The sequence below is a fragment of the Typopeltis vanoorti genome, chromosome 22 (genome assembly GCF_054136105.1).
Source record: "Typopeltis vanoorti isolate ZY-2024b chromosome 22, IOZ_Tvanoo_1.0, whole genome shotgun sequence".
Lineage (NCBI taxonomy): Eukaryota > Metazoa > Arthropoda > Arachnida > Uropygi > Thelyphonidae > Typopeltis > Typopeltis vanoorti.
The window spans coordinates 41,896,426-41,912,535 of record NC_143570.1 but is presented as its reverse complement, the minus strand read 5'-3'; the positions used below and the strand labels follow the sequence as shown (position 1 = coordinate 41,912,535).

At 36.7% G+C, this 16,110-nt stretch overlaps 1 protein-coding gene across 2 annotated transcripts in view; it reads left to right on the top strand.

Annotated features, from left to right (window-relative positions):
* barc (RRM1_TatSF1_like and RRM2_TatSF1_like domain-containing protein barc) overlaps positions 1-16,110 on the top strand; it is a 133,927-nt gene that overhangs the window by 80,400 nt on the left and 37,417 nt on the right. For both annotated transcript variants that reach the window (XM_090412039.1, XM_090412040.1), the window contains exon 6: positions 12,058-12,154. In XM_090412039.1, the coding sequence (XP_090268165.1) occupies positions 12,058-12,154 (97 nt within the window). The remainder of the gene's footprint in view (positions 1-12,057; positions 12,155-16,110) is intronic.

Sequence of the window (16,110 nt, the reverse complement as noted above, 5' to 3'; positions counted from 1 at the left end):
CTCCACCTCCTATCTATCTAGAAGAAGCCCTGGTGCCCAAATTTGGGTGTAGTAGTCAAGATGGGGTCTTATCAAGACTCGATACAGAGGAACGATAACTTGCTTGTCTCTGCTTGTCAAATTATTCTTCAGTAACCAAGTGATTTGATGAGCTGATTTAGCCACTTTTGCAATGTGCCCCCTAAACTTCAACTCCCTATCCACCAACACACCCAAATTCCAGGCCTCTTCAATCTCCTGGAGTACAGTTCCACCAATGTTGTATACTGCTGCTAATCTTTTCACCCCAAAATGCATAACCTTACATTTTGCCACATTAAATTGACATCCATTCTCCTTAGCCCAGTCCTCCTAACTATCCAAATCATCCTGCAAAATTTTGACATCGTGTGGATTCACTATTGCTCTACCAAACTTTGCATCATCAGCAAACAAATGAACAGTTCCTCTCAGATCCTTTCTTATATTGTTAATGAACAAATTAAACAGTAGTGGTCCAAGAACAGAACCCCGTGGCACACCACTAGTCACAGGCCATCTTTTGGACTATACTCCTGAATAAACTACTCTCTGATATCTCTCCATCAACCACCCTCCTATCCATCTCACTAACCCTATATCCATCCCCATATGCTGCAGTTTACTGATTAGAATTCCATGTGGTATCCTGTCAAAGGCATTAGCAAGGTCCAGCAGAATCACTGTAAACCCATTACCCTTATCCAGTTCAGCAGTCACTGTGTTATAAAATGTGACAAGTTACTGAGGCATGATCTACCTTCACAAAACCATTCTGTCCCCCATACAGTATCCCATTTTCATCTATCCATCCCTGTATTTTCCTGTTGACTACCTTCTCCAAGACCTTGATAATGACTCCTGATATGCTGATCGGTCGGTAATTTGCAACAGCAATCTTGGAACCACTTTTATGCAGTGGAACTATTTCCCCTCCTTCCACCCGCTCGGGACTAACCCAGACCCGAGACTCAAATTAAACAAAATGGTCAAGGGCACTGACAATTCTTTAGCCGCTTAACATACGACACGAGCTGGTATGCTCTCCAATCCCACAAATGTATTCACATTAAGGTTTTGTAATAGACTATTCATCTCCACTTCATTCACCAAAATTCCTGTATAAGCTGTTGGTTCCTTCAATCGTGCAATATCACCACCTGGATGATATACTCTTGCAAAGCTCGCTCAGTAATTCCACTATATTAACTGATTCTGTTAGCTCACTACCATCAGCATTCCTTGAAATCATTCTGCCATATACATTTTTCCTTTTACTTGCAGCATATCGAAAAAACTTTTTGGTATTCTCTTGAGCTTGCGTGGCTAATTTCCTTTCATAATCCGCTTTTGCTTTTCTTACTACACTCGTTACCCTTCTGGCCTGTGCTTTATACTGTCATGTGCCTGCAAGTCACCTTTCTCCTTAAATTCCCTCCACAGTTGTTTCTTTTTTTGCAGCTCAAGCTTAATAGTGCTATTCATCCATTTAACCCCTACTTGATTTACTACCCAGACTCTAGGTATACATTCAGCCATTACCTCCTTCAAACGCTCCTTTACCGCTTCCAATGCACTATCAACCTCCAGCCCATGCAGTTTTGCATGCCATGGCACTGAACCAAGCAATCTCCTAAGCTTGTCATACTTACCAGCCTGGTAATTCCACATGTACCCTGTCTTAATTGAAAATTCCATGCATTTAGCCACCTCCCAGGTCAAGACCTTATGATCACTCTCACCAGTTGCTGGCAACGTGGTCATATTCAACACAGTCAAATTCTCAGGTGCAAATACTAGGTCAAGTGCTCTCGAATCCCTAGTATATTCCATTACATGCTGTCTCAGGTAGTTATCACTTAATAACTGCATAAAATCCAATTTCTTCTTCCCATGTGTCCTCTCCTCCTTCCAATCAATGTTACCATAGTTGAAATCCCCCATAATAATTACCCTCCATCCACTCATTGCTTCTATTTGCTTATGCATACTATCTCCACCACCTATTCCATCACCTGGTCTATAGCAGCACCCAACTGTATTTTTTGTTCTGCTAGTCTCAATCTCACACCAAATAGCCTCACATGTGCTCTTTTTACTATCCTGCAGTTCAACTTCTATTCTCCTTGGCTGCAGTTCATAAGCTATCATCAATAACACTCTTCCCCCCATTTTTTTCTCTCTGTACCTCCTGAAACACACTATACCCTTCAAATTCTATCCCACTAGCTATATCATCTTCTGTCAGCCATGTCTTACTAATGCCAATAACCTATGGCCAGGAAGAACCAACCAAGGCCAAAAATTCTTCCTTCTTGTTTATAATGCTCCCAGCATTAGTATACATGAAGTGCAGAAGCCCATTAGTCCCACCCTTATCTTGATGCCATATACTAACTATCCCATTCTGATTTGTTGTCCTTCGTACTAGCTCGGGCATATTATACACATTCTTACACTCAACTGCCTCATTGATGTCTGCATATCCCCCCCCCCCCAATAGCTCTAGTTTCCCTGATTCTGCACATCCACTTTCACTTCATCCACTCCACCACCTGGTCTATAGCAGCACCCAACTATATTTTGTTCTGCTAGTCTCAATCTCACACCAGATAGACTCAAATGTGCTCTTTTCACTATCCTACAGTTCAACTTCTATTCTCCTTGGCTGCAGTTCATCAGCTATTATCAATTCCATGTTTTACTAATGCCAATAGCCTGTGACCAGGAAGAGCGAACCAAGGTCAAAAATTCTTCCTTCTTGTTCCTAATACTCCTGGCATTGGTATACATGAAATGCAGACGCCCGTTAGTCCCACCCCTATCTTGATGCTTATACTAACTACCCCATTCTGATTTGTTGTCCTTCGTACTAGCTTGGGCTTATTATACACATTCATACACTCAACTGCCTCCCTGAAGTCTGCATATCCACTCCCCCCCCCCTTAATAACTTTAGAGTCCCTGAATCTGCACATCCACTTTTTCCAGTCTCCGCACACCAAATCCATTCAGATGCAAACCATCCATTTTATATAAATCCTTTCGCCCATCGAACTCACTCCACACGTCCACAAACTCCACACCACTCCTCCTGCATAACCTGCATATAGAGTTATTTGCAATTATGTCACTCCTTCTCAACTCTTCTCTGTCATACTGCTGCAACAGACTCACTATCTTAACTCTCTCACTCTTTTCTCTTGCTTCCTCTAGTAATTCCTTCAAGTCCTCTCTCATAGCAATTGTTTCTCATTTTAAATCATTTTACTGCCACTACTGTCATTTCTTTCACTCTCTGCTTTTGCGCTCTTATAGACTCACTTACATCCTTAATTTTTGCACCTGGTAAGTATGATTTTAACAAACTCATCTATTACACCTCTTACTAAAGAATCATTGTACAACACTTGCTCCTTCATTTTTCTTACACTCCCGATCATACTCTTATTTTTTCTTCTCATACATTTGCTTTTTATTAGCTGATGCGTTTGGTAAACAATTTTGCAAACGCTCCAGATTCCGCTTTGCCCTATGTATCACTCCACGCAACCATGCAAACTCACTCATTGCAACTAACTCTTCGTTTTTTTTTATCCGTTAAACTATTCTCGCGCTCTGTATTTTTACTTTCACTCTCACTTTCAATACCGCTCTCAAAGCTATCTGATACTACATCGCAAAATCCTATCATATTACATTCTGACTTTCAACAACGACATCAATTTGGCGACCTGAGACACACTTCAAATCATCACTTTCGCCACTCATTCCCTCCACTATCATTATCGAACCAAACTCCAACCGCTCTCTGCAAAGCGTACATCCTGCAGACGTTACACTGAACAAACTCCCTTATGTTAAAATTTTAGAACAAAGACGGAGATCTTTTTCTCATCGGTGCCATGTGCTACACTATTTATCGTATCTTATCCAAATATTAATTTAAATAATGCAGAAAACACACCAAAAATCACACAGACACACTAAGTTACCAAAAGTAAAGAATACTACGTTAAGATCCAAGCAAATTTGCCAATTTTTACTCAAAATAACACTTCTTTTCGGGAGCTCTCTACAAACACTACACACCATATAGCTCTCTAGTACTTTGATCTTTTCATAGGTGTGTAGCATATGGCATGCATTTATATATATCTATATATTTCTCTACTTAAGAGAGTATATATATATATTAATTAGAAAAAACTTAATAATTCTAATATTTCAGGAAGGTGCGAAAATTAATAAACTACTATCATCAGGGAACAATGAAGAAATAAATTGATATGTGCATACAGGCACTACATAGGATAAATATGACTGAAACAGAACAACAAAGATAAGTGTAAAGTCCTCCCTAGCAGGCTGGGGTGTTCTTTGCTGATGGTCTGAAGTTCTCAGGATGAATGCTCCCTAGATTTGAGGCAGTTGAGATTCAGGTAGAACCATAAAGCTGAAGCGGATTTTAGAAGTCTTTCATATTTGATTTCATAAAAGGTCTTTCATTGATCACCATTAGGTAGCGTATTGTGTGTGGAGTGGATTTATCACTCCCGAAGGTGAAATAACTTTCATATTTTATTAAAATATTAGGTTATCTGTAGTTTTGGTTTTAAACGAGTGTGATTGAATGAGCTACTTAGTTTGTAAATAACCCGTGTATTTTTTTTTTTTTTTTTTTTTTTAATATAATATTTCTTTTGGTGCCAATGCATGATAAGGGCAATTTGTTGGGTGATTTGAATTTGTGGGAGGGGTTGCAGTGCAGTATGTGCAAAATGTATTCGTCAAGAAAATTAAAACACATGTGGAAGGAAATTGAACCCGGAAAGAGAATGTGTTAAATGTTTCAAAAGTTGAGTGCGTATTAGATGACGAGAACACAGCAAATGCCAGTAGAGGACAGAACCAATGGTAGGATGGAAAATGATGTTATTAATGTTGAATGTGCTGCTGTGAAAATAGAAGAGAACAAAATGAACATTAATAATAGTGCTTGAATATGACTTCACAGGACAAAGCACAAAATTGAAAATTTTCAGAAGTGGCAAGAAATTAGCAGGGCTATAAGAGAAGAAAGCAGATGGTCCAGAGTAAAATTATTAAGAAGAAAATTATGAGGGTTGTTTGAAAAGTTTGATAAATTTCCAATAGATGGTGACACAATTCATTCATTCATACCAGTGTCAGCACGTATCATCTTTTTCATGACCCCTGGCAAAATTTTAGCCACATGTGATGCACAGTTCTTGTTTGGCAAACATTTAAAATGACCGTGTTTCCATTTTTCATAAAAATAGAGAAAAACGAGTTTCGTGCTGTAATAAAACACTTTTATTTGAAGAAGTGGACGGCCGTGCAGATCATGCAGATCAAAGCTGAGTTAGATGCAGTTCATGGGGACTCTGTACCAGCATTAAAGACTATTTTTGGATAAATTAGCATAAACAGAGTCGTAAGTCCATCGAAGATGAAGCGTGTTCCAGACACCTGACTGAGGTCACTATGAAGGAAATCATTGACAAAATCCATGGTATCGTTAAGGAAGACCGCTGAGTGAAAGTGCATGAGATTGCTGAGATTGTAGGCATCTCAACTGTGAATGGGTGTCTAAATATCCTGCACGAAAAATTGAACACGAAAAATCTGTGTGTGTGATGGGTGCCGTGATTGTTGACTGTCGATCAAAAACGCATGCGAAAAGACATTTCGACGCAGTGTTTGAATCGCAATTCGTAGGATTTTTTGTGACGATTCATGACTATAGACGAAACTTGGATCCACCACTACACACCTGAGTCCAAGCGGCAGTCAAAACAGTGGACAATGCCTGCTGAAAGAGCACCGAAAAAAAAGCAAAGACCATTTTGTCAGCTGGGAAGGTGATGGTCACTGTTTTATGGGATTTCCAAGGAATTATCATGATAGACTATTTGAAAAAGGGTAAGACAATAACAGGAATCTATTATGTATCATTGTTGGACCGTTTAAAAGAAAAACTGAATTAAAAACAGCCCAGGTTGGTGCACAAAAAAAGTGCTCTTTCATCAAGACAATGTGGCATCCCACATATCGGCCATCACAATGACAAAATTGCACAAATTGAGGTTTGAATTGGTTTCACATCCAGCCAGTACTCCGGACTTGGCCCCATGTGACAACTTCTTGTTCCCAAACTTAAAAATTTGACTTGGTGGGAAAAATTTTCTTCAAACAAGGATGTCATTAAGGCTGTCAATGACTGTTTTACACAATTTGACAAATCCTACTTTTTAGATGGGATGAAAAAATTGGAAACTCACTGGACCAAATGTGTAGAACTCGATGGAGACTATGTTGAGAAATAAAGGTAATTTTTTTCCAAAAAAAATGTGGTTAACTTATTTTTTTACCAAATTTTTTAAACAACTCTTGTATATATGGAGACTCAATGATCAGGGGAGAACTTATTGAAAGTGTGACAAAATCGTGTTTCCATGGTACAAAAATTTTCTATATTAGTCACTTCCCTTTTTGCATCCTAATTCCATTAGGATGCAAAAAGGTAAGTCAGAGGAAATGATTGTCTTGAATGATTTGAGAGGTGAGAAGTATTCTATAAGGGAGGATGTAAAGGAGTTGTTAAGAGGCCAAACTGAAGAGTGAGAAAGTGAAGATTGTAAGTCTCCTACCAAGCTATGATAGAGGCAAACTGAGGAGGAGGGCGTTGCTAGTTAATCAGTATACATAGGTTGTACAGAAGGAATGATGTAGGATTTGTGGATCTGTGTCTGTGTTTGATGGAAAGAAGGATTTGTACAGTGCTGATGGACTACATCAGCACTGTACAAAATGGTTTTGGAATTAGATGTTTAGAGAGAGAGAGAGCTTTGTTTGCTGAGCATGCTGAAGTGCAAATTCAGGAAAACTTAAGCAATTAGGGTGGAAGCAGGTGAGTTTGTGTGAAGGCACCTATGAGGAGAGTTAGCATGAGAATGACCAAGTGCAGAATCTTGTCTCTCAAGCAAAAATATTGAATAGAGTAGTCAATTCCGAAAATAAAGATGGGCGGGGGAATAAAGGGATGCTTCAGTTTCTATATACTAATGCCAGAAGTATCAGGAGCAAGAGGGAGGAGTTTTTGGCATTGGTTAGTGCAACCTCACCAAAAGTTATAGGCATTAGTGAGACTTGGCTAAGCAGATGATGTACTTACAGGGATAGAATATGAAGGGTTTCTTATTTTCAGGGAAGATAGGATGGGGGAAGGGGTACTGCTGATGATAGTGGATGAATTGTAGCCAAAAAAAATAGGAGATAGGCAGGAGAGTGTCTGTTAATTTAAAGCAGTACAGTGTGAGATTAAGGGTAATAAGACAAAATATACAGTGGATTGTTGCTATAGGCTAGGGAGTTCCATGGATGATCTGGAAGACATGCATCATCAAATTAGTACAATGAGTACAGGTCAAGTGATTATTATGGGGGACTTCAACTATGGACTTCTTCTTCAGCTTATCCCACTTAAGTAGGGTCACTGATTTTAATGAGTCTCCTCCACCAGCTCCCTCCATCCCTTCTTTGGCCACCTGCACATCCATCTGTATGACCTTTCTTCCCACATACTCGTCATATGACCAAACCATCTCAACCCTGCCTCCTGTATCTTTTCTCCTAAGGTCATAACTTTCACTGTTCCCCTTACATAGTCTTTCTCAGACATTCCTTTCTGGTCACACCATATGTCCACCTTTCTCATCTCTGCTACCTCCATCCTGCTGATGTTATTTTCCCTCAAGTCTACAGTTTCCATAGCATATGCCATTGCTGGTCTCACTAATGTCCTGTAGATTTTTCCCTTTCGATTAACCGGCACCCTCTTATCACATAGCACTCCAGCCATCTCTCTCTCCAGTTTCTCCATCCAGCTTGTGTTGTGCATCCCACTTCCTTCTCAGCCTCTCCATCCTCTTTTACAGTTGAACTTAAGTATCTAAAGTCACTAACCTTCCTGGTGACATTTCTTTCCAGCTCCAGATCTGTCTCTTGGTTGCCATCCCCTTTGCAACACATGTATTCTGTATTACTTCTGCCCAGCCAGTACTCTTCCCCATCTTTCCAATTTATTTGCCACTTCTCTTGATTCTGCACACAGCATAATGTCATCTACATACAAATTGTCCAAAACACATCTTCTCTCACCTCTTCCGTCATCACCTCCATCACGATATCAAACAGGAACGGATTTAATGCCGACCCTTGTTTGCAAACATTGTCACTTGAAAGCTTTCTGTCTCTCCCAGGCAGGTCCACGCTCTTGTCTTCACATTTCTGTACATCTCCTGCAACAACCTGACAATTATGACGATATAGACTAGAAGGAGGAAAGATCAAGTGGCAGGAAGGAAATGGAATTTATACACCTACTAAGAGATGATTACCTCAGGCAGTGTGTGATGGCAGGAACTAGGGGTTGTGACAGTATTGGACCTGGTCATAGGATCAGAAGAGCTATCCACAACCAAGGCAACCACCACATTGCCTCCAATTGGTGGAAGTGACCATGCAGTTTTTACTTGGGAAACTGTACAACAAGGAATATTCTGTCAAGAAGGTGCATATATGGAACTACAAGGCTGGTGATTATGACAAGCTCAAGAAGAAGCTTAAATCTGTACCATGGCATAAAACACTACAGGGTAAGGATGTTAGTACTTCATGGGAGATAGTTAAGGGTCTTCTAGAGCAGTGCTTCCCAAACTTTTGGATGTAAAGGCTCTCTTAGAAAAATTTAAATATTTCACGGCCCCCATTGAAAAAATTAATCATATTACAGGCATATATTATTATATTTGTTTTAATACAAAACATGCACAGCGAATATTGCAAAAATCAAATGCAAATAGAGTATTTGGGAGTTTAGACTTACCTTTATTGTTCTAGTTCAGTCGTACTTAGTGCTTGTGTGCACTTCAACTTGTTCATTGTTCCCTGATGATGTAATTTAATTTGTCAAAATAGTGGAAATATTAATTTTTTTTTTAATTAATATATAGTATATATTGTTAATTTCCATAACTAATACTGTTATGGATAACCAAAGTATAAGCCTTACCACTAGAATATATATTAGTTTTTTATTAATTCTAGGTATGATGTAAGTAATTTATTCTTTTCATTTCTATTTTACCTTAATTTAAGCAAATAAGTTTGTTCATGAAATATGTTTACAACTTAGCTACTGGCTGACTGAGTGGATAGCATCTGCTTTCTATTCAGCAGGTTGTGTAAGTTAAATTCCATCATGGTGTAATATTAGTAGGTCTTTAGGTGTTACTTAATTTTATTTCCTTGTATGAGATAACTACTCTGCTGATGCTTGAAGTGGCTCAAAAACAAGTACCATGTTTCGTCTCTAGGGCATAGTTTCTGGATTTTCCTACCTAGCCATGCTCATGTACTGATGTGCAATTTGTTGGTGGGATTCACATTTAACAAACTTGCATAAAAGTAACTAACATCCCTGCAAGTTGTCTAGGTGTCCCACAGTACAAAGCACAGAATGTAAAATTAGATGTCATTAATGTCCTTAAAGAGTGCTGTCTGCTTGGATGAACAAATCATAAAAAACAAAAAATGAATTAATGCTAATTAGTAACATTCTCATTAAAGATGCTATTATTTTTTTTGTCATATTCATATAAGAAACTCCTCATCTAGAAAAAGAGTGCAGTAAGGTCAGAACTATTCCCAAATATAAAAAGGAATGTTGGAAAGAATAAGGAATGTTTTCCAGTTTGAATACTACTTTTAAATCCCTTACAAAATTAAGTCTGTTTACTCTTTCAAATAGCTCCTTCCCCACCCTTCAGGATGCATCTTACCCATCAGAAGCACAAATAACATATCAGTTTTGTTAATTAAGGAAAGTCAAAACAGTTCTGATCATTCCTTGAAAATTTTCTGTAAAATAATTGAAAAGGCATCTGTTTTCCTCTATCATACCAAAATGTGGTTTGAACAGAAATTAATGGAAGCCTATGATGCCCTGATCAATCAAACCTCAACAAAAATGAACTAAACATTTCCAATTTGGATAGTCTGCATCTGGCCAAATAGAACTGTAGGTGACCAACTTTTTATTATCATGCTTGGATAAGGTAAGTAAAATTTATAACTTAGCTACTGGCTGGCTGAGTGATAGCATCTGCTTTCCAATCAACAGGTTATGTAAGTTATTGTAAGGTCTGATACTCTGGCAAACCAATGTTTTTTCCTCTAGATTATCAGCAACCTTCTAATATGCTACTACTCTAGAGATTTTCAAAGTTTTTTTTTTTAAAAAAAATCCTCCAATTTAGTTATCTCTCTCTCTATATATATATATCAACAGCATCACGTGCCCATTTAGGTTGGGTGTGCTGCCATGTGGCTTATGCAACCTGCGCTACAAAATTCTTGACCGTATGATTGCATTTTTGTCGATGTATGAAAGTTTTAAGAGTGCATAGCGCATCAGCGCTCATCTTAATTGAATCTATGCAATTAATTGTAGGATAACTTTGAATACTTTAACTTATCAATTAATATAATTTTAAATATGAAAAGCATAAAGGTCAAATGAACAACAGCTATGCTTCATATGTGCCGTTTATGTGAGATGCATGAAGGGTTTACTCTTCGTGAAGCATAGCTGTGATTAGATTATCATTGGCAAATACTCGAGTGAGACACGGATAATTTGAATTTTGATACAATTTTTAAATACAACCATAAAATATGCACAAAAATCCGAAAAAGTAATACTTGGAATATTATTATTTTTCTAGAATGAACGAAAGAAAGGCTGAAATAACTCGTTTTACTTACTTATCATACATGAGTTCCACCTCATTCAACTATAATCGTGCAATCCATGCAAGCTCTGGCAGAAAACGGGACATTCAGTACATTGTCAACACTATTCCCAATTATAAATATGGGCAAAAAGAGTTATAAATTATTTATAGAAATTATAAATATATATCGGTGTTATAAATACGTCAGTTCGCACTTTACGCGCATAAAACAAAGGAAACTCAGAAAACAAAAACAGCAACTAATCACAAATGACAATGTTCGATTGGATTGCTTCACACAATAACTAATCACAGCCAGCCATTAACAAATTCTGGGTGCTATTGTTTCGGCGCACACCCTGCCTCACCTTCTGGGCAAGTTAAAACCACTGGAAAGCTAAGAATTTGACATGCTGCGCCATCTGCACGTCTATTTACAGGACTGAAAGGTGTCTGTATTTGTGATGCACACCCGGGCTATTAACACGAATGTGATGCAATGTTTACGCACCAAAAGGATTCTCTTCATTAAGTATTAGCATATTGTGTTTGATTTTAGGAATCACACGAAGTCAGGAAACAATTTAGGGGAGTTTTTCGTGGGTGTGCACTGCACACCTAGCACGCCCGGAATATTCGCCCCTGAAATATATAATATATTCATAAAAATTTATCAGATACTGAAAATAACAGTACTAAGTATTCAACTAGTTGATATAATGTAATTGTAATAAATTTTTATTTCATTTATAGAGTTTGTATGTTTTCTTCCATTTAGATCTGACTAGAGTCAGCACCTATCAAATTTAGTCAGTCTGTATTTACGATAATGAGACAGTATAAATTATGTTTATATATATGTACTCCAGAAAGATAGTTCTCTGGTTGAACAGATTTTAATGAAATTTTGTATCTCTAACAAAATTTGTTGAGTGATCTTGAATTTGGTTTTAAATTCCCATTTTAAGCCCATATTATGATAATGATTTGATGTTAAATGTTTCAAATGCCAAATATTACTGAAGTGTAAAATTTCTGACTTTCCTACTGGATAAAGAATGAGTTACTTTTGCATGGAAATATCCTTATTTAATATAACTCTTACTGAATGAATGAATGAATTTCATTCAGTAAGAGTGAGTAAATAGTATTAGTATTTTAGCAAGGAGGCTATTTAGTTTAATTATTTCATTGTTGGTTTGCCATTTTTGCATCGTAGGCTTTTTGACTGGAGACCAGAAAAGCTTCGTGGTATGAGAACAAAGAGTGAAAGAACAGTGATCATTAAAAATATGTTTGATCCTAAAGAATTTGAGGTATGCATTACGGGATACTTGAAATAATGTTCATAAATAATACTTATGAAACTTTCTTTTTTGTGGTTGTGTTTAAAAGTATAATAATTTCCACAAAGTTTAAATTCCCTTATTGGTGGTTGCAGGAGTACAGATAAAAGTTTGGATCATCAATTGACATTATTGAATAATTTTTATTATTATTATTCACCAATATGTTATTTTAAAATCCGTTTACCTCATAATTTACATATGATTTTTGCAGTTTTATTTGGGAACAGTTTCACTTAATTTCTGCAAGATCCTTTGCTAAATTCTATAATATGATTTGTTTTTTTATTTATTTTAATGATGTAATTTTTTCTGTATTTTTAACATATTGCTCCTTGTGAGAAAGGTTAAAAACAAGGAACATTTTGATGTGTTTCCTGAACCAGCTGGAAGTTATTTACTCATTGTCGTAATCATTTACTGCATACAAATTTTGTATCTACCTGAAATAAAAAAGCAGTGTCAGAATCAATTTCTATTTGATAATTTTGCCTAATGATGCTTAGTTGAAAGCGTATTTATTGTCTGGAAGAATCAATTTCTGAATTTTAGAGTCTTATTTGTACTAAATTAAGTTTTATTTATTGTTTATTCATAATCATAGAAATCAAAATCACTTCATAGAATGAATGCTTAGTATCAACACTTATACGCATTTTCTCATAGGAAACAAATCCTAAGACTTTATACATATCACAACATTCATAAGAATTTATTTGCAGTACTCTGAACTGTAGTTTCTCCTCCCTCATTTCCAGAATTGAAATAGTTATAAAACATTATCACTTAAAGCCTTCTGTGCAACATGCAATTAAAGCAATATTAATAATGTCATTCTTATAATTATTTTCAGTGTTCAGCTGCACAAAAATACCGAGATTTTCCAGATTTTTGTAGCAAAAATCAAAAAAAAAGTCGTCATGAAATGATCATACTCCATGAAGAAGAAAATATTGCACATATGGGTGGGGGGGTGCACTTTCAAACAATTTTGATATGCAGTATTTGGCATAGCTGTACAATAAAAAAAAGGGGGGGGTGCTTGCTTCCAAGAGTGAAGTGCATTAATATCTGTAGTGTAAATAGTTGGCTAAATATCTCCCTGCCACAACACAGATATGTTACATAGTTGAATGACTGTGTAACATAGCTGCCCTTTTGTTAAAAAATTTTGTAATTGTATTAGCAAATTTATAATTTTTATAATAAAATAAGCCATGATTATTATAAATTAGAAATTATGTGGTCTTTGAAATGTCTAGGCAGAATTAATTTTGACAAACCTACTATATTGGCTTACAAAAGAAATATCAACATTTTTGTTTAGAATCAATCAAAAGGATGAAAACTAAAAAAGTTTCTGATACAGTATATCATTATATACACTTATTTCTTGGAGTTCCTTTAGTGTGTCTTCTGGAAAGTGTCCTTTCTTTTTTGTTGTTTTTCAGTAGTAAGTAATATCTTTCAGCATGGCAGTTGCTAGAGCAGAAAGGATTATTATTAGCTGGTATATCTAAAATATACTGAATTTCCAAGTCCAGTTTTAGGACCTGCTTTAACAGATATGATAGTATTATTATTTTATTTCTTTTTTCAAAACATTAACATAGTAATATATTTCTGGATACTGACATGATGGGAAATATTCTGTGAAAAGTTTGAAGACAGTAGGAAATTAGGCAAAAAGTGGTTAATAACTCCATTTCTATATATATAGAGAGAGAGGTGGGAGATTTGAGAGAGGGAAGGGTATATAATTGAAATACGGGTAACTCTTGTTATATACGGGAATTGTGTTCTCGAGAATCGTCATGTATATCAAACATGCATAAAGCGGGAGGCTTATAACATGGTATAATAGAAATTGTGTTCACAAATGAATAAGATTCTGATCTTTCAAGATTAATCAAAAATGTGCCTACATCTCATACATATTATTAAGGCATAAGGTTTTAAATAAAATACTCAGTACGTATAAAAACATAACTATAAAATCTCCATGCCTGTTCTTTATTTTAACAATTAATACATCGTATAGGGGTGTTTAAGGGTCAAAGCTGTATAACTGAGAGGAGACCTCCACATAGCCTTTAAAGGAATGCGGAGAACCAACCAGGGCTTCTGACCTAATGTCCAATCCTCACCTTCTCGTGGTGCACCCTGTTGGGTATCTACTTTGATACTGAACGAACGAGGATGGGCTGGCAATTTGGGATTTAGCCGACCAAATTGTATTCTTATCGATTAAACCAAAATAAAAAATGATCGTACAACATGACAAAATTTCATGCCGGCTGGGGCGTCGCCCGGTTAAACAAGGCCCCGTTGTTTTCGCCAGGGAACCAGGGTGAACAGTGAAAAGTCAGCTACTGGAACAAATCTGAAAACAAACCCCAACTCAACATCACCAGAGTTAAAGATTGGTACTATCAACGTAAGAAGCCTGAATGGCAAAGAAATGGAGCTAGCTGAGGAATTAGATAAGTACCAGATCGACATAATAGAGGTGACTGAAACAAAAAAGACTAAAACTGGTGAGATCTTTCTGAGCAATAAATACAAAATGTTATATTCAGGCAATGACAATCAAGGAAAAGGAGTAGCCATAGTATTCAACACAAAATACGAGGCTAATCTTCTTGAATGGCAGTCAGTCAGTCTCAAGTAGAGTAATGTGGGCAAATATGAAAATGGGGAACTGGACAATGAGACTTATTTGTGCCTATGGTCCCACAGAAGGTTCTACTAAGGTAGAAGTGGAGGAATTTTTTGACGCTTTAGAAAAAGCAACTGACATAATGAAAAAGGAAAAGTTGGTCCTTGTTGGGGGATCTAAATAGCAGAGTAGGAAATGATTGTGAGACATACAAAAATATTTCGGGAAAATTTGGAGAAAAGAGTAAAGCTAATAATAATGGCAAATATCTGTTGGATTTCTGCTCAGGACATGGACTGGTTATTACTAACACCATGTTCCAACATAAAAATGTGCACAAATTCACATGGAGAGAAGAGGCTAGGAATAAGAAAAGTCTCATTGACTATGTTATTGTTGATAGTGATGTTTTTTCCCTAGTGCAGGACACAAGAGTGTACAGAGGATTTGAAATTGGAAGTGATCACTATTTAGTCTTGAGCAGGATAAAATTGAATTTCATATTGAAAAGAATAACGTGTAAGAAAGTTTTAAAGCGAATAAAAGTTGAGCAGCTCTCAGATGCGAACTGTAGACTAAAATACACAAAGATTATTGAAGAAAAAATGAAAGAGTTTGAGAACAGGAACCAAACCTTGGAGATTCAGTGGCAAACTCTGAAGAAAACATTGATTGATTCTGCCAGAGAGGCATGTGGTGAGGTTGTGTGCAAGGATAAAAAAATCAGAACTCCCTGGTGTACACAGAAAGTTAAAGAGGCAGTGAAGGAAAAGAAGAAAGCATATCAAAAGTTCCTGGCAAATAAGTCAGCTTTTACTCTTACAGAATACAGAGACAAATGTAAGAAAGCTAAACAGTGTGTAAAACTATCTAAACAAAAGTCATGGGAGGACTTTGGCAAGAATGTAGAAAAAAATATCAAGAAGGTGGCAGAATATTCTGGAGCTTGTTGAAGAAGCTTAGGAATGGAGGAAAGAATGTTGTAAAAGGAGTTAGAGATGATAAAGGTGATATTAAAACAGGAGAAAAAGATATCCTTGAAGTATGGAGTAATTACTTTGAAAAACTGCTAAATGTAACAAGCAGTGATGACAGCACAGTGATAAAAAAAACACTGACCAGGCATGCAGCAGTCAGGAATACATATCCATACTTGAAGTAGAAAAAGCCATCAAAGGCTTGAAATGTGGAAAGGCAGCAGGAGTAGATGATATTCGACCAGAAATGCTGAAGTATGGTGGTATAAAAGTCTTACAGTGGCTGCACG